General features: G+C 36.4%; 1 protein-coding gene across 8 annotated transcripts in view; it reads right to left on the reverse strand.

Annotated features, from left to right (window-relative positions):
• KLF12 (KLF transcription factor 12) overlaps nucleotides 1-21,529 on the reverse strand; it is a 442,889-nt gene that overhangs the window by 150,566 nt on the left and 270,794 nt on the right. For 7 of the 8 annotated variants that reach the window (XM_047859514.1, XM_047859507.1, XM_047859542.1 and 4 more), the window contains one exon: nucleotides 3,089-3,635. In XM_047859514.1, coding sequence (XP_047715470.1) covers nucleotides 3,089-3,635 — 547 coding nt within the window. Of the gene's footprint in view, nucleotides 1-3,088; nucleotides 3,636-10,323; nucleotides 10,391-21,529 lie in introns of all 8 variants that reach the window. The other variant, XM_047859563.1, reaches the window with a different exon arrangement.

Raw genomic sequence — 21,529 nt, forward strand, 5'->3', positions numbered from 1 at the left:
CCCCTGGGCAAATCCATGAGTGGTTTATGTTTTAATCCAACTTAAGCACAGAATGTCCGTAATTATCAATTATATGATTTTTTGTTTAATGTCGATACCTCCCAGTAGACTATAAGCACTCTGAGATAGAAACGGCATCTGTTTTGTTCAACACTGCATCCATAGTACCAAAAAACGCCTGTTACGTGATAGATGCTCTATAAATACTTGAATGGACAAATGACTCGGTTTATAATACGTCAACTTATAACATGGATGGGTACATTCACAGTTCTTTGTGTAATGTAACATATGATAAGGTAAACTATTTCTCTATCAGAGACCAGATGTGTTGTAACAACTTTAAAAATAATTAGCCAGTACAACCATCTGCATTTATATGAGTTAGTTTTGTAATTGTATTATTAGCATTTTGCATACCCAACTCCCCTACCGTATTTTCTTTTGCTTATCCCTACCAGATATACAAGTCCTACATGGGAATGGAAAAGGGCTCCCTTTATCACTCAGCCATTTCAATGCTGGCCCAGTGCCCAGCTGCAAATGTGCAAAATAAAGACCTGAAGAATTACTGAAATGCCCTTTCTTTTATTCATTCTGTGAGGTAGGCAGGCCTCCTCCACTAGACAGTTTTACCATCATCTAATTAATCAGGTAAACAATAAAAAAAAAAAAACTTAGAAAATGCCACAGCCATATTTGTATAATATGGTGATTATAAAAACTTAATACAAACTAATAAAAATAGAAAATAGGGGATGTTTCCAGATAATTTCTCATAGTAAACTCTCATCCCTTATAACCTGCTGTAGTAATGACTTTGAGAAGCATTTCTATACTAAGTTCTTGGGAGCAGTTTTTCATGTGTAAATTCAGTCATTTTTTTTTTCCTTCCAACTTCACGTTTATAAGACAGAAAAAAAATTTCTCAATATTACTACTTCAAGTATTTTGGAGAGGAGGTAATAATGCTATATAATTACAAACATTTTATTGATAGTTGATTAATCTAGACATTAAGCTCTTACTGAATCTCCCCAGTAATCTTCACGGATAGATCATGTTATTATCCCCATTTAATCACTGAAGACAACTTCCCATCTAAAGCAGTAAGTGACGGTGCTAAGATTTTAGATTCCTGATCTGGAATCTCATGCTCCTAATGTCCATATCACAGTCCAGGGGATTTATGATTGTATCAATTTTTCTCCTTGACATGAGAAAACTACTGAGTAAAAAACACTGCATGAAACTAACAAATACACTTGAGAGCAAATTATACCGTGAGTCTTAACCAAATTCTTCTGCAGAGACACAGTTTCCAGAAAATAATTTTGGCAATATACTTTCTATACTAATCACCCTAAATAAAAATAAAAATAACCTCTCCCATAAAAGGATAATATCAAATAAAAAAGATCTCTCTTTTGTTTCCTTCATTAGTACATGAAAATTATTAAAAAAAAAGTCATGAACAAAATTAAAATCCTCATCAATCAACTTCATAATTAAAGAAATATTTCCCTTAATGGGTATGGCACAAGGATTGGATTCTATGGTATACACATACACACATATAAAGTAATATAAAGTAATATAATGTGCAAGGTTCTATTTAAAAAATTCCTGATTTTTAAATAATTTATAAACACATCTTTAAATCACAAAAGAAAATAAATACCTAATGTGGCCTTCAGTTATGTTATTATTCAAATTGGTTAGCTCCTTTAGATCAGAAGTATTAGTAACACCAGAGGGGGGGTCAAACTAAAGTAAAATCCAAGAAAAGACTCCCTCATCTACCTATTCACTATGATAGTGGTGGGACTAGTTCCCGGCCTTTCCCCATAACAGCACAAAAGACAGAGGTTGCCAGATAAGATCAGAATGTCTGCATCTCAAGTGTGCAATCTAAAATCTCTGAGTGCTATGAATCATGTGATTTTCTCACTTGGTAATACTGAGAAGGGAAAGTTGATTTTGTGGCTATGAAGAAACTTGATGCAGATAAAACAATAACTTGCCAAACATGAATGCACAGTTTTGTAGTGAATGTTTGTAAAAACTTCTCTAACTTCGCAATCAACTGCTATTTCTATGCACTGAATCCTGCCTTCTATAAGAACTATAACAATCCATGTGTACTAGCATTTTATGAGAAGGCGGTGTTTACGCAGTCATCGGTCATTTTTTAATTATGCGCTAAAATATGGTATCAACGTATAGTTAGTAGTAATATGGTATCAAAGCAAAAAGTAATACAACATTAAGTCTTAACTCATCATCGTTTCTTGGTCCTATAGACAAAATACATACATAGATACTTAGTTTAAGAGGGAATGAGTCAATGGTGATCAGTATTTTACATTTCTACAGAAGGGTGACTTAGTTTTCAGATTCATGACAAAGGAAGATAAACTCAGCAGCATGATGTTACTATAATTCCTTCTAGTAAAAACTGGAAAAAATAAGAGCTCAGCAATAGGAAAGTAATTTAATGATCAACTGCCTAACAGCCATATAGAATTAGGTAAGTCGGTATTATTAGAGTATTAAATAGACACAAAGCATCGTCCTGCCTTCTAAATCCTAGAAGGGAATTTTAATACTGCATTTTGAAATATTCCATCATCATACCGAACCATCCTGTTACTTGAAATGACAATAACTTACACTAAGGTAAGAACTCAAGCTACATGGAGCTTTTGGAGTCAAACGCCTAACTTCAGAATTCTTTTAATGGCAACTCAACTTACAAGCACTTACACTAAGTATAGACTGTCCTCTCCATCTGAGCACTTGAAGGTAAACATTATTTTGCAAATTAAGATATTTGAATTCTAACATTAAACGACCGGCTACATAAAAATACAGACTCAATAATACTGAAGCAAAAACTTATGCAAACATGCAGTTAGTTCTTTTAAACTGCTCTACTGAATGGCTGATCAGCTGGGTCTCTGTGGTGTTGTGCACAGAACTTCTCTGGATATGGTGTAGTTGTATACGATTTAGGATCTGCTCACTGAATAAAAGAATAGTTACCTCTAGCGCTGAAATAAATCAAGGCTTCGCTTGTGTCCCTTACCTTTGCCATGGCTTCTCCCATCTTCCAAAAGCGGCACTACAATAGTGTTGTTCACATTTCCAGGTGACCGCACAGCTGTGTAGACAACAGGCACCGACTGTACCACCACAGGGATGCGGTGAACGTGACTCAGTTTGTTAGACTGTAAATTCATGGGACTCGAAGGCGGTACAGGATGGATAATGTGCAAAAACTGCTGGCCTCCCACACCAGACGCGGAGGCGACAAGGGGCCCTGGAGTTAATACTGTTGACGAAGATGATGCTGAAGATACGGATGTTATAACAGTTGGGGATGAGGCTGGACGACTAGAAGACGATGAAGAGGTTGAAGTTGAAGAAGGCGAGGAGGCAGATGCTGTCATGGAAACTGGGGAGGATGAAACGGCTGTGGGGGATGTCCTGGCTTTGTTGATCGACAAGTCCACTGGCTCAGTTTGTGTTTGGAAGTGATCTACAGATAACGAGTCCTCCGGCGGCTCCCCTTTCACATTATTTAGCAACAGGGGAACAGCTTCCATATCGGGGTAGTTGTGGACGTTTGGAGACTGTGGGGAGAAAAATGGAACACATATTGATCTTTGTTAATCATACATTTAATAGGTGCAAGATTTATTACTGGAGTGCTTATTAATTTTTCTCTTATTGCTATGAGATACTACTCATTCCCCAAGTAGTTGAAGGAGTGCTCTGTGACAGTCATTGTGATTAGAGTTGAGAGTACAAAAGTACACAACAGTGTAAGACAAAGCCTCTGCTAGAAAGACATTTTCATCCTATTGGGAGAGACAGACACAGTTGTTAAAATCCAGTGAAACAAGTGCTTTATGGAGCAGAAAAGAGGCCGTAAGAACCCAAAGATGAATGGCAATTTTACATAAAATCTCTAAAAGACAAGCATAGTATGCAATGCGTTACCTACTTAAAACTGAGTAAATACGATAGCTTATTCATCTAAAATGACAATTTTTTTAATTAAAAAAAAAATGTTCATTTTGTTGGCTTGACCCATCCTACATTTATGGGTCTCATCTTCCTCAGTTATAAAGCAAAGAGATTTTGAATAAATTAGTTTAAATGTCCTTTCCAGCCCCACGATTCTACAATTTCATGATTCCAACCTTTACTCGACATGGTCATAATCTGGAGGAGTGAAAATACCTAGCAACAAAGTCAGGAAAAATCACCACATTTCAACTTCATATTTGGTGCAAGAGCTCCCATACCATTCTCATTACCAGCAGAGAAAAAGGGCACAATTGTTAAATTATTAAATATAAATATTTTTTAACAGTTGGGTTATATCTTAACTCTTAGTTACGACAACATGTTTTTCTCAAAATAATGTACATAACTACTACAGCATACATTTTAGGAAATAATAATTTTAGGAAATAATAATTTTAGGAAAAACTTACTCTGGAAATATTAAATAGTTTATGAATTTTTAAAAATGTAAGATAAAGATAACTTTGTACAAGTTCATTTTCATTCTTTTCAGTTTTAATGAGCAAATTTTAAATAATAAAAAATCCAAGATTCTACCCAGACTAATGGACTTAACATTTTATTACCGGGCATGAATATAATTTACTCTTAGACTTATTCACTCATAAATTCAACAAGTAGTCACTGAATACCCACTTCCAAGGCCTAACATGGCCTAAGGATTCTATTACTATATGTCAGGCTAGCCTTATGAGAGAGAATTAGACGGTGACAGATTATTTTGATTTCATCTAATTTGACCAGGCTAACATGGGCACTGTTATAATATTATATGAAGACGAAAAACTGTTTTTCAGCTTCATTATGGTATCGAAACAACAATGTCTGAAATTATCTTAAATTGTTTCATTTCATTCTTTGTTTAACAAAAGATTTTTGTTTGCCATTCCCCCTAAAATTTGAGCATACACTTAAAGGAACAAAACATGCTTTTTAAAACCTTTCTTTACAGAAAAGAAATTAGAGCTCCATTCAAAACATACAATAAGCAGTAGTGCAAGGGATTTCCGTTCAACAGCAATGAAAAAAGAAAGATAATAAGTCAACAATGGTACCAGATCATCTTAAGAGGGAAATGGGTTAATGTTTTATTCGTTTTTTTAAATTTGTTTCTAAGCTAAGATGGTTACTTACCCACAAAAAAGTTAAGAATTAGCATAAAAATAAACCATACCAAATATCTACTGCATGAAATTCTCAGTGCCAAGATTTCACTCTATGTGTTGAAACTGAGAAGTAACTTTTTTAATCTCAGACAGTAAGAAACAACAACAACAAAAAAACCCCACAAACACTGAGCTACTTTTAAAAAAGCTATTAGCATTATCTATTATTATAACTAGAACAGTGTTTTAATTGGTTCTCAGCATTATCATTTAATTTCTTTTTAGAACAATATAAGATGTTTCTTATTAGTATGTTAGACCCATACAGAAATTCTTTGTTGAGGCTGCTTTCACAAAATATCCCAACTGGTTTGTCATTAACATCATAAAATATGTCACTAAGTACATGTTATGAAACACTGTTTGGCTTCAAATATAGTCTTAATTTCTCTCTTCTTAGAACTGTATTAGATACATCCAGAATTCTAATTTTGGAAGTAGAGGCTATTTCTACCACAAATTTTTCTCCTCCTACCTATCTAGTCAGATATAAGGTTTCTACATAGGTTTACAAACCAAAGACTGAGGTGTAAGTCATCACCGTAGAGACATTTCATACCGTAAACAAAAGACTACTTTAGCAAATTACAGCAATACAGGAGGTGGTCAATATGGAGCTTATTTGTAGAGATGGCTTTTGAGACTTCAAGTGTTACTAAGCTTTGCAAATGACTTCGACTTCTTTGGATTAAGAACAGAAGTCCATCTTTTGTAGGTATCTGCTTAATCTGCCACTAAGAAAAATATTTACTCCTTAAACGCTGTTTTATAACAACAAATAAACAGTGTTCCTCTTATAATTCTGTTGCATATACTAGGAAAGCTATGAAGGACCAAATATTGGGAGTTGCTAGGTATATTCAAATATGTGAGAACTACATAGCTTTTACATGAGCTTAAACCAAAATACAGAAAATGATCACAAAGATCACAAAGATAAACCAAATCTTTGAACCGTACACATCAACTTTGGAACCTTGGATACATTATGCATGAATTTATAAGCATCACCATCACAGAGACACATGTTGGTTCCTTCTTCATATGTAGCAGGTAAAAATGTAGCCAACATGTCTCCAGACAATGCCTCATCAGTATAAAGAGGACAAAATCCTTACTTTACCATTCACCTGTTTACAGTATTGACATAATATTATATCCTTACAGCCATACTTACCTCTTCTACTGGGATAATGAGGCAGGTAAAGCCATCCATGATTGTTGCTTCAGGCTGCACGTACATATATGGAAAGCTAACAATATTGCCTAAATATGGTTTCAAAACATCTGTGGCATATTTTTGCTCCTCCTTTTTGGAAAGAAAAAACACCTGAAGACTTGATCCTGAAACCATCATATGGAATTTATTTCCTTGTTTTCAGAAAGGGGAAAATTGAAATGCATAGGTTCTAAGGTGAGAATCCATAAATGTATAGCTGTAGTGAGGTGACGGGAACACAGGAGATAGCCAAGAGCGACAACAAAAGCTCTGAGAAACCAAGGCAAACGCTGAATGAGAAGTGTTTGGAGCAGCTAGAAATCGAAAGGACTACATGCATACATCAGACATCTTGCGGGTTCAGCTCCAGACCATGGCAATAAAGTGAATGTTGCAAGAAAGCACGCTAAGTGAATTGTTTGGCTTCCCAGTGCTTATAAAAGTTATGTCTACATTAGAACTGCAGTCTTAAGTGTACAAAAGTGTTACGCCTAAAAAAACAACATACATACCTTAATTTAAAAATACTTTATTGCTAAAAAATTGCTAACCTTCACTTCTAATTCTAGTTCTCTTGCTATTTCTACCACATATGCAATTACTTCCTCCACTCAAGTCTTGAATCCCTCAAAGTCAACCAGAAGGGTTGTAACCAACTTCCTCCAAACTCTTGCGAATGTTGATATTTTGGCCTCTTCCCATGAATCACAAATGCTGTTAATGGCAACTAGAACAGTGAATCCTTTCTAGAAGTTTTTCAGTTTATTTTTCCCGGATTCATCAGAGGAATCATTATGGCAGGTACAACGTTGCAAATGTAGTTTTTAATAACAGTTGAAAGCTGAAATCACTCCATGATCCATGGGCTGCAGAATAAATGTTGTGTTAGGGACAAAAACAACATTAATCTCATTGTACATGTCCATCAGAGCTCTTGGCTGACCAGGTACACTGTGAGTGAGCAGCAATATTGTGAAAAGAATCTATTTTTTCTGTCCAGCGGGTGTCAACAGTGGGCTTAAAAAATTCTGTAAACCATGTTGTAAACAGATGGATGGTCATCTAGGCTTTCTTGTTCCATTTATGGAGCACAGGCAGAGTAGATTTAGCATAATTCTTAAGGGCCTTAGGATTTTTGGAATGGTCAATGAGCACAGGGTTTCAACTTAGTCACCAGCCGCATTGGCCTCTAAAAAGATAGTGAGCCTGTCCTTTGAAGCTTTGAAGCCAAGCATTGACTCCTCGCCTCTAGCTATGAAAGCCCTAGATGGCATCTTCTTCCAATACAAGGTTGTTCTGTCTACATCGAAAATCTGTTATTTCGTGTAACCACCTTCATTAGTGATCTCAGTCAGATCTTCCGGACAACTTGCCGCAGCGTCTACATCAGCACGTGCTGCTTCACCTTGCACTTGTATGTTATGGAGACGTCTTCCTTCCTTGAAGCTCAAGAACCAATCTAGCTTCAAATTTTCTTTTGTAGCTTCCTCACCTCTGTCAGTTTTTGCAAAAGTCAAGTGTTAGGGCCTTTCTCTAGATTAAGCTTTGGCTTAAGAAAATGTTGTGGCTGGTTTGATTTTCTATCAAGACCCCTAAAACTTTCTCCATATCAGCAATAAGGCTGTTTCACTTTCTTATCATTCATGTATTCACTGGAGTAGCACTGTCCCATGTGGATGCTGTTCGTGGTGCTCTAAACAATTACAATAGTAACATCAAAGATCACTGACCACAGATCACGATAACAAATGTAATAATAATGAAAAATTTTAATAATCATGAAAACTACCAAAACGTGACATAGAGACACAAAATGAGCAAATGCTATTGGAAGAGTGGTGCCGACAGACTTGCTTAGATGTAGTTGCCACAAACCTCAATTGGTTTAAAAAAAAAAAAAAAGCAGTATCTGTGAAGTGCAAAAAAGTGAAGCACAATAACATGCGGTGTGGTTGTACAAGTATTTGAGACAGTGAAAAAGTGAAAGAAGACAGGGGTATTTCACCAGGAAACATATAAGGGGTAAGAATGCTGAAAAGATTAGAAATGAACAAAAGTTGGAAATTTTAAGCACCACGTGGAAGAGAAACTTCTGTTAAAGAAACAAACAGGGACACCTGTTTGACTGTTGGTTCAAACGCCTGACTCTTGTTTTCGGCTCAGGTCCTGATCTCATGACCTGACGTGCAGGTCAACATGTAGGCTCTACAGCCCAGAGCCTGCTTGGGATTCTCTCTCCCCTCTATCTCTGTCCTTCCCCCACTCCCATGCACCTGTGCGTGCACACACTCTCTTTGTCTCAAAATAAATAAATATTTAAAACAAAAACAAAAACAAAGGATTCCGTGCTAAAATTTTACCTTTGATTACTAACCACTCAATTCTTGATACAACACTAATTAATATTCACTGCACTGTCAACTGAGTGCTGCTGTTGCTGCTTGTTTAAATAAAAGTCCACCAAGATTTTTGTCTGGGAGTGGTGACTTTAGCTAAATTTTGCTGCTGATGTTCTTCTAAGGATGTGTAAGATTTTAAGGGAATACTGGATTTCTGTCAGAATGAGAGTAATGAATGCCATAAAATATCTCAACTGATTTATCAGTGAAACTATAAAATATGTCTTTAAGCATATGCTATCATTAAAAAATGGTCTTAATTAATTTCTTTTTCTTTTTTCTATTAGACAATACAGAATTCTAATTTGGGAAATCACGACTATTTCCATCACAAATCTTTCTCCTCCTACATATGAAGTTAGACACAAGATTCTCACTTAGACAAAACCAAGGGCCGAGGTATAATTCATCACTGCAGAAACATTTTATAATGTAAATGATTACATACAATCTTTCCAGAGGATTATACAATATTCCTTGAAAGGGTAATAATAAAATAATTTTAAAAATCTCTTAACAAATTATTGAATACAGGCCAAATGCAGCAAGGTAAATGTAACAATATATTTAATAAAATGTATATCTGAAAATCTAAAGATAAATACGGACAAGATTATACTGTCATATACTATTTTCCTAAAAAGTCTGAAAGCCAGTTTTAATCATAATAATCCACTTGATAAAATATTATACATAATATTCTAATGAATATGTTCCTTTCGGCGATCTGGGGGATCACATATGAACTTTCCTAATAAGATAATCTTCTTCCTGAATAAACATTTTAAAAATGTAGCTTTGGCTTTAGGCATTTTGTTGAATGAATGTAAAAATTAATCTAAAACCTCCTACATGTTAGTATCCAGAGTATTAGACGTGTTTCCTATAGGCAGCCATTATCATCAGGTGAACCTTATTATGGTCTGATAATGAATAAAAAGTGCTTTTAATATTGGTCGTATCTTTCAATCACTTCGTAATCTCAAAAAGTGACCAAAAATGTCTGGATGCAATCACATCTTTGGAAAGCCCTCCAGAGATTATGTGTAATCATGGTTAAGGACTGCTTAGACAATATTTTGCTACATGTTATCCAAGATTTACATGTCATCTGTTTTGCCTTTAATGGCACCAAGGATCTTCAGAGAAGTAGAGCATTTACACCCCCCTGCACACACACACAAACGGGATATCCCCAACTATCCATTTATCTATCCATTCATCTATTCATCCAGCCAGCCAGCATTTAAATAAAGTATATTTAATTTTATCTTTCTAAACTTGTTGAGAAATAGTCTCAAGGTTGTTTTTAGGAAAGATTATAAAGTGACCTAACATTACATAGCTTGTGGTTTAACTTTTACAATAATCTTTGCTTTATAGCCTGTAGTCTGGTCATTATAGAAAGAAAATTTGATTTGGACGCAAAGAATTCATGACTTACCCTGTCACTTACTAGCTGTGCCGTCTTGGTATCATCATTAAAATTTTCTAGGAGTGAATTTATTTACCTACAAAAGAGTAATACGATTCCAAACTCATACAATTATTTTATAGATTGTATTAAGGGTATTAACAGCTTTTAAATAATACTGGTTAGTGTGGGATAGAAGCAAATGAGCCCCCCCCCCCTCTCAGAACTAAAAATTCCAATACAACCTCATCTATGACTATAACTCTCAGAAGAGACTTGATTCCATGCACTGAGCATAAAATATTCTGATGAAGGATTGCATAAATATAGCTACTGTAGAGGTACTGTGTTTGCTAACCAATCAAACGGATACATACACTACAAAAGTAGCTACAAGTCAAAACATTATGCATATTTTTTAGGGTTCATGTGATTTTAAACAAACACATCTTCTCTTAAAATACAAAAGACAGTCATGTGACACTGTTAAATTTGATTCTGTGGTTTTTTTCTTGCTTAATTAGATTGACCCATAGGATGATGGGTACAATGGAAAACATTTTACTTGATTGGTTTGATTTCTTAATTCCACAATATAAGTAACCTACATCAATCCATAGTTCAGTTTGTACCCATTATCACAATATACATGTGTTAAAATAATTATTTTGGGATGTTGACCATTCTTCGCCAGTCTTACCATGGGATGAAAAAGCAGATCATTATTTGTTTCTTATGCCTCAGCAGAGATCAGTTTGTATAAGTCTCACTGTCTGAAATTGGTGATTAATTGACATTTATTTTTTATGGGAAGTGTTAAGGAAACTTACTGTGCACGTCATGTAAAAAAAAGGAAATAAACTATATCTATGAACCCATATCCTGTGATAACAGAAGCTTTTATGTTACACAGCATTATTTTAGATGTAAGTACATTTAAAGAGCAAAATTCCTTTTTTTTTTTTTTTTTTTACCCGAAGTGCACAGTAGATACATGCTTAGTTTTTGTGCCTTGGCTTCCCTCCTAAGTAAATGGAATTTTAGAGCTATGAGCACCATCCCGAAAGCAAGCCATCTACAACTCTGGCCATTTTTGCTGTAAGTGTAAAAGTCACCAAACAAGTACTTGTGAACAAAGCATGCACGTACTTTCTTCTCTGTTGTTTTATTTTACTAAAAAGGAAAACCCATTTTTCAAGATTTGTCTTACATGGGCCCGGTTGGTCATCATTTGTCTTACTTTCAGCCCAGTGATTTTCTGATTTTTCTCTACATGTTCAAGGGCAAACTCTTAAATACAAATACTGTAAGAGTGTGTATTTATAAAACTCGCCAAAAAAAATTAAAGCAAAGTATACTTAAAAAAGAGAGAGAGAGAGAGAGAAAAGTACAGATGAAAGAATAAAAGCAAAAAAGTAGAAATATGCTACAATGACTTTGACTTGAAAAGCATTAAATGAACTATCTCCTGCCTTTAAGGGGAAGATATGTGAATGAATATTTAGTTCAACTGTGTTATCTCAATATCTCAAGAGTTAGTTTAGGAAACGACCGATTCCTTAAGAAAATTCACAACATATGCATAACGTAATGGACTGTGTGCTTTTACATTTATATTTTTATGCTTTCACACTTGAGTTGAAAATGGTAGCCTTTCAAAAGGGGTTCAATACACATTTACATTTATCCCAAATTTTCCTTATTTCCTAGTGGTCATGTTTTTCTATGACCTATTTATTTCCTAGGACTTTCACGAATCGTATCATTTATCCAAAGCACTCGGGATCTATGTGATCAGTTGGCTGCAAACCCGAAACCCTGGTTTGGCACGTGTGTGGGGCAAAGTTGGGGTGGTATGAAATGGCAAGGATTCCTCTCGTATAGGCTGGTGAAGGATAGAGGGGATTATGCTTTTTTTTTTTTTTTTAATAGCAGACGTTCCTAAGCAATGAAAAGACTGAAAGAAATGTGTGGACACAAACACAATGTGTTATATGTTATATAAACATACAGATATTTAGCAAATAAGTAATACTTTATCATATAACATAATCAGTGAATACTCATCACATTTGCGAGATGTGAATACTGTGCTGAAGATATGAAGCCACTTAAATCCCATTCACCTGAACAAATGATGTAAAGAAGCAGTGTCACTAAAACTAATGTCGAAAAGAAGTCTAGGAAGTTAGTTTTGCTCCTTATTGTTATTTTTTTTTTTACAACTGCTGTCACAGTGAACCTTACAAAGCATACAAAGATGTCTTAAACATAAATTTTATGATTCCAACTATATGTCATCTTGGAAAACACCAAACTACGGAGACAGTAAAAAGATCAGTAGTTGCCAGGGGCTTGGGAAAGGGAGGGGAAGGAAGAATGAGAAAGCACAGAGGATGTTTGAGGCAAACTCTTCTGTATGTTACTGCAGTGGTGGACACATGTCACTATGCACTTGCCAAAACCCACAGAACTGGACCACACAAAGACCGAAAACCTTAATGCGAAGGTAATACCAACATATTGATATAGGTTCATTAAATCAAGTGTGACCAATGTGCTACAGTAATGCAAGACTTCACCACTAGGGGAACCCGTGCAGGGGGGAGGGAGGCCGAGGTGGGAATATGGAATGTTTGAGTCCAATCTGCTAAATTATTCTGTAAACCTAAATTTGTACTAAAAAATAAATCCCGCTAATTATTTTTAGGAAACTGAATTCAGTATTAATGATGTTAGTGAGATCCAATTTTGTCTATTATTTTGTTTACCATTCTTCACAAAAGTTAATAATCCAAAACTATTATCACAACACTTGTGAATAAAAAAACGGGGGTAACTGTTTCAGGCTTATGTTTTTCTATCTCATCATTAGAATTTTTTAATCTTTTAGTTTTAAATTATTTATCATTCAGTGACTGATTTTTTTTTAATGTTTTATTTATCTTTGAGACAGAGAGAGACAGAGCATGAGCAAGGGAGGGACAGAGAGAGAGAGGGAGACACGGAATCCGAAGCAGGCTCCAGGCTCCAAGCTGTCAGCACAGAGCCGGACAGGGGCTTGAACCCATGAACTGTAAGATTGTGACCTGAGCCAAAGTTGGACGCTTGACCAACTGAGCCACCCAGGTGCCCCTCAGTGACTGATTTAAAATGATAAAGTTTAGGGGCACCTGGATGGCTCAGTCGGTTGGGCGTCCGACTTCAGCTCAGGTCACGATCTCACGGCTTGTGAGTTCAAGCCCCGCGTCAGGCTCTGTGCTGACAGCTCAGAGCCTGGAGCCTGCTTCAGATTCTGTGTCTCCCTCTCTCTCTCTGCCCGTCCCCCGCTCGTGCTCTGTCTCTCTCTCCTTCAAAACTAAATAAACATTAAAAAAAATTTTTTTAATGATAAAATTTCACATTCGCAATATATTAAAGGAAAGCATGTGTTATAGGCTCTTATGGAAAACAAAGTTCACTTGAATCTTCATCCTAAGAATGTTCTCCCTGTGCTCATTACAGATTTTAAAATATGCACTAATGTTTACCATTCCCAAACAGATTAATCTTCTCTGCTACCAGATGGATCTTGCTTTTGATTTCACAAAATGTTCACCCCAGTTATTTTTACAGTGACAGCTCACAGTGGTGGAGTACATCAAATTGCAGAGACAAGAAAACTTGACCCAAAGAGGATGAGAGAGCCAAACGATACATTTGGAAACCCTTATGCCTTACAACATATAAAGCAATAATGCAATCTTTTTTTTTTTTTTTTTGTATAAGGAGGTGTGTATGCAAAATGCAGGCCGTTGTGGGATCTTTAAGCAAGCAAGTAGTCAAGAATTGCCTCTGTATGCTTCTCTTCACAGAGAAAATGCCTTTAAAGAGAGATCAACAACCAGACAAAACAAGACTAATGGCAAAGACAGAAATCTACCTTTTCCCACTTAGCCCTGGCATCGTAGGCAGCTGCAATGGGAAAATGGCACAAGTAGAAAGGCAACAGAGTTTAAATGCCCCAGAACTTATTCAGGATTTAATTCTAGCTCAGCTCACTATCAAGTCACTAAAATGCTCTTGTGCAACACTTCTAGTCTCATCTTCTGGCTTCCTATTAAATGAAATATAGATGCACGCAGGTCTGAGGATCTGAAAGGATGAAAGCGTGGCTAGGTTTTGGAAGTGGTCCCCCATTCAACCGCAATTGCTACAAGGCACGCTCAGATGTACATAATTAACACGATTACATGGAGTATGGCCCGTACAATCATGCCCCCTGTTGATTCTACCAAACAGGAAGTGCATACGAGGAAAAGGGGAGAAGGGGCAGGTTGGAGCCCCAGAGACCACAAAGGCAGGGACAGGAAAAGCAGAAAGGACAATTCATGTGACTGAAAAAGATAAGCTGCCGGCCAGCCAAGACCCCTGCAAATCAGAGGAGACTTACAATGACAGGGGACATATCAGCTCACTACTCCTATTGGCTGGGATACTTATTTATAAGACATAAGGATTTTTTAAAAAAGGTTAATAGTAATGCTGTCAAGAACGCAGTAAAATGGACACTGTATTATGCTGCAGGCTAACAGGGTGAATGGGTACACACTTTCAGGAATACTGTTGGACTTTGTCTTGAGTCTTAAAACACTTTAAAACAAGTAATAACATTTTTTAAATTAAAAAAAAATTTTTTTTAATTTATTTTTGAAGGGGAAAGAGAGCATGAGTGGGGGAAGAGCAGAGAGACAGGGAGACACAGAATCCGAAGCAGGCTCCAGGCTCTGAGCTGTCAGCACAGAGCCCGACGTGGGGCTTGAACCCACAAACTGTGAGATCACAACCTGAGCCGAAGGCGGACGCTCAACCGACTGAGCCACCCAGGCGCCCCAACTAATAACATTTTTAAGCCTCTAGGGCATTGCTATCCCCCCTCTTTTTTCCTCCCTCCACTCCCATATATATGCATGTGTACACACACACACACACACACACACACACACACACACACACTCTCTCTCTCTCTCTCTCTCTCTCTCTCTTAATGCTGAAGAGGGACCATATATTCAGGATCTATTTACCCTTTATATTCAGGATCAGTTTACCCCTAAGTACTCTAATTGTAAAAACAGAATAACATTTGGAATTAAAATCTTCAATCAATACCAGTGTTGGCTTTCAGCAATCACCAGACAGAATATGCTTCATAAAAGGGGAGGGAGTCAAGGAAACTTAACACATTGAGTCATGATTCCTTTGGAATATGGATGTGGATGTGGCATGACCTCATGATTTCAAAGTGCTGACACTGTAAAGAAGCTTCCAAAAGATGGTTTTCTATTAGGAAGATTACATATATACCAACCATCTCAATTTCACATAAGTAAGTACTTTAGGTGGCTTTGGAGAAAAATCCCAGTGGCAACATCATCATCACTGATTTAAACTATGTTGTATATCAAGCAAATTAGACATGAGTCAAGATGATGTATTTGAGAAAACGATGACTTAAAAAGTGGCTCTAGTGAGGACAATGCCGTTGACGTTGAACTTGCATGTGAAGACAACGAATGAAATATAAAATTTGGGAGTCTGGAAAAATTTAATATTTTAAAATGTATACACTATTTAACACAAAGTATGATTTTTTATAAGTAGTTTAACATATTAAAATATTATACTGCTATCATTAAGCTATTTATGAGTTTATATATTCAAGTTGGTTGTAAAAATCTCCTCCTGAGAAAACGGGATATGTTAATGCAGGGACTTGTATGTAGACAAAGATAGCAATTTGGGATTTTGACAAAGGAGTATACACGAATCCTCATTTTTGTCTTATTTATAAGAGTGAACATTAGACACAACAAGGCGGGCATAAAAACAGAATAAAGCTTGCAACAAAGGCCTTAGCCCTGACGATAAACTGAATCCTACCCCCCCCCCCCTGCCCCAGCCCCACCCTGGAACATTTCAAAAGTACACAGGCAAGAGACACAGTAAGTCTGGGAAATGGTACAGATGCCAGGAGTTTAAAAAGCATCATGTGACTCCAATGACCAGGCAGGTTTGAGAAACAATATTCAATGACATGAAAGAATACCATCTATATGATGCTGAGCTAAAAAAAAATGTTAGGATACAAAACTGCATATAAAGAATACGTTTCATTTTGTCTCCCCCCATCCCGTTTTTATTTACATATGAAACTAAGAAAAAGGTAGAAAACTACTCCAGAATGTTAATAATGGTTTCTCCATCTGGAAAATTTGTGGGCGATCTAGATTTCCTTTTCCCCTAAGTTTTCCTTATTTTCTACAGTGAACCTGTGCTACTTTTAAAATAAAAAGAAATGTGTTATATTTTGGGAAGATACACATATGAGGAGTGTAGAATATATATTTTAAGAAAAAAATCTGAAAAAGGAACAGAGGCATTTCTAATTTTTAATCTGGCTCTCCCTAGATTCTAGTGAACCATAATGTTGTTAGAAGAAAATAGCAAATTCTGTTAAAAGCTGATCTGCCAATGGTGTTCCTGGTATCAGTTTTAGATGGGCCACATGGCTATCCTACAGAAATGTCTCCACCTGTATAACCGTGTTTCTACCTATGTAACTGTGTCTTGATCTGTATAGCCAGAATGAAACTAAAGACAAGAGCTAAATACAATTGGTAACAATTATATTTAAAGGTATGTAACTGCAGTAACCCTGGTAAGTTGAAACTATGGATTCCTCTGGAAATCCCAAGCTGCTGCATTACAGTTTACTGGAAAAACATTTTCATACTTGAGAAATTATTGAAAACACTTATATGCCAGTATGTGGGAACAAAAAAAGCTTTTTATGTTTCTGATGAAAAGCTTTCACTCAATCAATAAGTATTTATGCACATTACTATATACTCAGCACTGCACTCGGACAAATGTGAGGATGCCACAAAGGATTTTAATGCCTACCCTGAAAGAAGCCACTCTCGCACCCCCACCCCAGAGGGGTAATCAAAGTGTCATCACTTTTTAGTGAACTGCACTCAGAAAACACGAAATGCATATGGAGTGGGGAATGTTTCAAGCATCGTGCCTTGTAAACGGGAGGGCATTAAAAGTGAATCTGAGGAAACAAAATTGTGCTCTTTAAATCAACTACTTCAGAGTGTACATACAAAACAAGCACACATCCAAATAAGTATAGAGACCTTACGACCACAAATCAAATACTTAATTAAAATAATTTCTAAGAATGCAGAAGAATAAACATTTATATAATATTTCGTACAACAATAATTGGCAGAATTTTCTCCTGCAGTACATTCAATGAAGAAATTCACTCTCAAAGAACTTGAGTCATCTGAGGCCAGGATATTATATGGATCTGTGATCTAAGCCCAAGAGTAATTCCTGAGACTAAATTTGCTCCCCAGTGCTTTCCTATGGGAGCCCTAGAACAGGGAGAGAGCAAGCTCGTGTCTTTATTTGAGAAATGTTTTTATGCAGCTCATGTGAAATCAGTATATGGCAATATCCACCTGAAGAAAGGGCAGAATGAGCACTACTTGGATACCTGTCAGTAAGTACTTACCCACTTTCCCTATATGCCTGGCACATAACAAATTTAATGGCATGAGGCAGGCATCAGTGACCCGCATCACGATGTTCACTTCTTCTTTAGCTCTTGTTTGTTCTCACATTAAGCCTTAGGACAACAGCAACTAGAACAATCATTCTTAACAAAAATAGCATCCCAAATTTTGTGCCTTGGCCACACTGTATGTTACATAAGTTTGAAAGAAATGAGAAAGATGGGAGAATAAAATGGAATAACCAAGGGGCGCCTGAGTGGCTCACTCGGTTAAGCGTCTGACTCTTGATTTCAGCTCAGGTCACGATCTCATGGTTGGTAAAATCAAGCCCTGCATCAGGCTCTGGGCTGACAGTGCAGAGCTTGCTTGGATTCTCTCTCTCTCTGTCCCTCTCCTGCCTGTGTTCTCTCTCTCTCTCTCTCAAAAATAAATAAGCATTAAAAAAAATAAAATGGAAAACCAAAAGCCTAAATACATTTGTAAGTAGTTCCATTAGAAATGTAAGTGGATAAATCAGTTCACCATTTACTGACTTTCTTGTTCCTTTTCTTTAAAAAGCCAAAAAAAAAAAAAACCACAACTCAGAAATAAAGAAATAAATGTTTTATTTTTGACCAAGGATGCATGTCTCTTGATAAAAGCAGTGTCATAAAGTGTAACTTTTGTAAAAGTTACAGTAATAAAGGAGAGGCAGGGGGGTTTTATAAAAGGCAACCTTACCTAGGTTCTAGCTTGGGTTCTATTTTACGCAACCAGTTCACTTATTGTCTCTCTCCCTTTAATGCCTAATGAAATGACTCTGATGATGCTTTTGCATACTTCCTGGGTCTTTTACCTCCTCCAGCCCTATCAGATTCCACCTGTCCTGAATGAGATCCCACCCTCAGTCTTCCAAGCACTCTGAGCTTCCCGGGTCCTTGTCTAATGAGGCTGTGTGCCCGTGAAGACACCATTTCCTCTAGTTCTTTTGCAGCCCTGCACCTATCACAGTCCCTGGTCCACAGTAAGTCTTAATTAAAGCTCATTAGTAAAGCTCCAGTTGCTCTTTAAAGCCCTTATTAACTCTGAAATTGAATAAATCTATGAAATTACCCCATGTCTAAAACTTAACAAACAGTAAATACATTAACTTAATTATAACATATATACAAACATTAGAGTTGAACATTTCTATTGGCTCAATCCTTCATTTAAAAAGAATTTAATTCATTAATTGCCATTTTAGTAATTTCTCTCACTACAGAACTTTAGGGCAGCAGTTTCCAGATATCACAAAATAATTTTTAAGAAGAGATTAAAGACGCACATTTTCAGTGGGCCTAATACCTAATAATGGCTGAGTCACACTTTCTATTTTTGTTCATTTGAAGTACATTACTTTTGGGGCTTTGCTTTTGTTTTGGACAACTAAAAGATGCACAGAATTGCTAAATATATTACAATAACAGTTAAAAGATAAAGTTCTCTCTGGTTGTAAAATTTAGTTTTAATGTCTATTAAATTCCACAAAGGTAGTTATGATTTTGTATGCATTTTTTTCTGCCCATTAGGAAATAATACATGAAAGACAGGTTATAAATTTCATAATTAGATACAATGATAAATGCATATGTCTGATCCGGCTAATTTTCCATCCTGCAGTAATAAAAACACTACTCTAATTCCTTCTGTGGTGATGCCCTAAACCAGCAAACCTCACTTACTCCTTCTTTCCAAACTCCACGGTACATTTTCCATGTATTTCATTCTACTTCCCTTTCTCCTCCTATTTGTTTATTATGCTCAGTTCATTTCTGTTAAACGTTCATTTTTTTAATGTTTTATTTATTTTTGAGAGAGAGACAGAGTGCGAACAGGGGAGGGGCAGAGAGAGAGGGAGACACAGAATTTGAAGCAGGATCCAGGCTCTGAGCTGTCAGCACAGAGCCCGATGTGGGACTGGAACTCAAGAACAGTGAGATCGTGACCTGAGCCGAAGTCAGACACTTACCTGACTAACCCACCCAGGCACCGCCCCCCCCAACTTTCTTTTAAACTTAAAAGACTAGAACTTTTGCCTACCTCCATTCCACGGTCCCCAATTCCATCTACATATCTGACGTTTTCTCTTACACTAACAGAGTTCTCAGCCAGGATAACTGTGTCTCCCAGGGGACACCAAGAAATGAATGTCTGAAGACATTTTTGATGATCACAAATGAGGGCAAGGGTGACAGGAAAAGACTACAACAAAGACAAAAGATCAGTAGTGCCGAGGTTGAGAAACTCTACACTAAGCTATCCTCTCTTTCTTACCTTTTCTATTCTTCTACCTCCCTGTTTTCCCCTTTTTCCTTTGGATTCTTTTGTTTTCATTTTCTCCTCCAAAAATTCTTCCATATGTGTTAATCATGTAAATGTATCTGTACCGTGCAAACATTAGTATGTGCATCCCTGTGGGTGTGGCTTATGTACTGGTATAAATCTTAGTTAGCATGTATATATTCTTGTGACTTCCTAGCATGTAGCACACTTAAAAATTACAGGGATGTGTGTGTGGGGGGGGGGGGTGTGGGTGTGGGTGTGGGTGTGGGTGTAGTGAGCATACAGACAAAAATTACTTGAGGCGTTTATGACCTATATATTAGATGTGTGTATATGTGTGAGTTCATGTGTCTTCTTTTTGTATTTAATATTGGTTAGCTTTCATACCTGTGCTTAAGTGAACAGAAGAATACAGATATGTTTATATTTGTAAAAGTCAACGGGGAGCTCAGGTTGACTCAGAGAGCTTAAGTCAACTGACGGTCCCAAATATAATAAGGATCTGCCTTTCCAGTAAGGCTTCTCGATATCAGCTAAAGGGTGGCTACTGCTGGCTAAATCTAATAAGCCTTGGACCTGAATCACCTTCACCACATAAAAAGGTGTAAAGTCATGTATACCTAACAGACATGGGTATGTGCATTATGGTATATTCATTTAAACCTCACAACATCCCAATGGAGGAAATTATTATTAATCAATTTTACAGATAGAAATTTGAAACCGAGAGGGGTTAAGAAATGTGCTAGTGGCTCCACAGGTGGCAAATGGCAATGTCAAGATAATTCTTAGCAAATCTCTGACAACATAACCCCTGGTCTCAACTATAATACAATACTGATTCCCATGACTGATTTTATAATGTATGCCTACAGTAGACCAGGAAAGACTAAAATCTCAGTAATCACCCCCTCTTAAAACATTTTTCTTTTATTTTGTGCAATTTGAAGACCATATTGTTTCATGAAGTAGAGTCAAAAAGGTGAAGTAAAAGCTTTCATGGACTTCACGAACATATGTTAGCAGAATTGCTTCTCCTTTATTAGTTTTCCTTATAATATCTCTAAGAAAGCATTAACTATACATTACTTATTTATTGAATAAATAAGAAAAAGAAAAAAAATCAGGCACATTGATTACTTCTTTGATTCTAATAATAGAACCTTGATTCCCATGACATAAAGCTATTCTGTGTTTTTTGGCTTTAAATGATTCCGTGATGAAATCCCAAATTAATTATTAAATAAATAAGTGAGCTCACATTCAGATGGTTCATTTTCTTCTCAGCATCAGTACTTTCAGTTGCAGTAAAATAGCCAACGTTCAATTATCTGCAGTCTTACAAGGGATCACAGAGTAAGTAATCC

This window comes from Prionailurus viverrinus, chromosome A1 (assembly GCF_022837055.1).
Source record: "Prionailurus viverrinus isolate Anna chromosome A1, UM_Priviv_1.0, whole genome shotgun sequence".
Classification (NCBI taxonomy): Eukaryota; Metazoa; Chordata; class Mammalia; order Carnivora; family Felidae; genus Prionailurus; species Prionailurus viverrinus.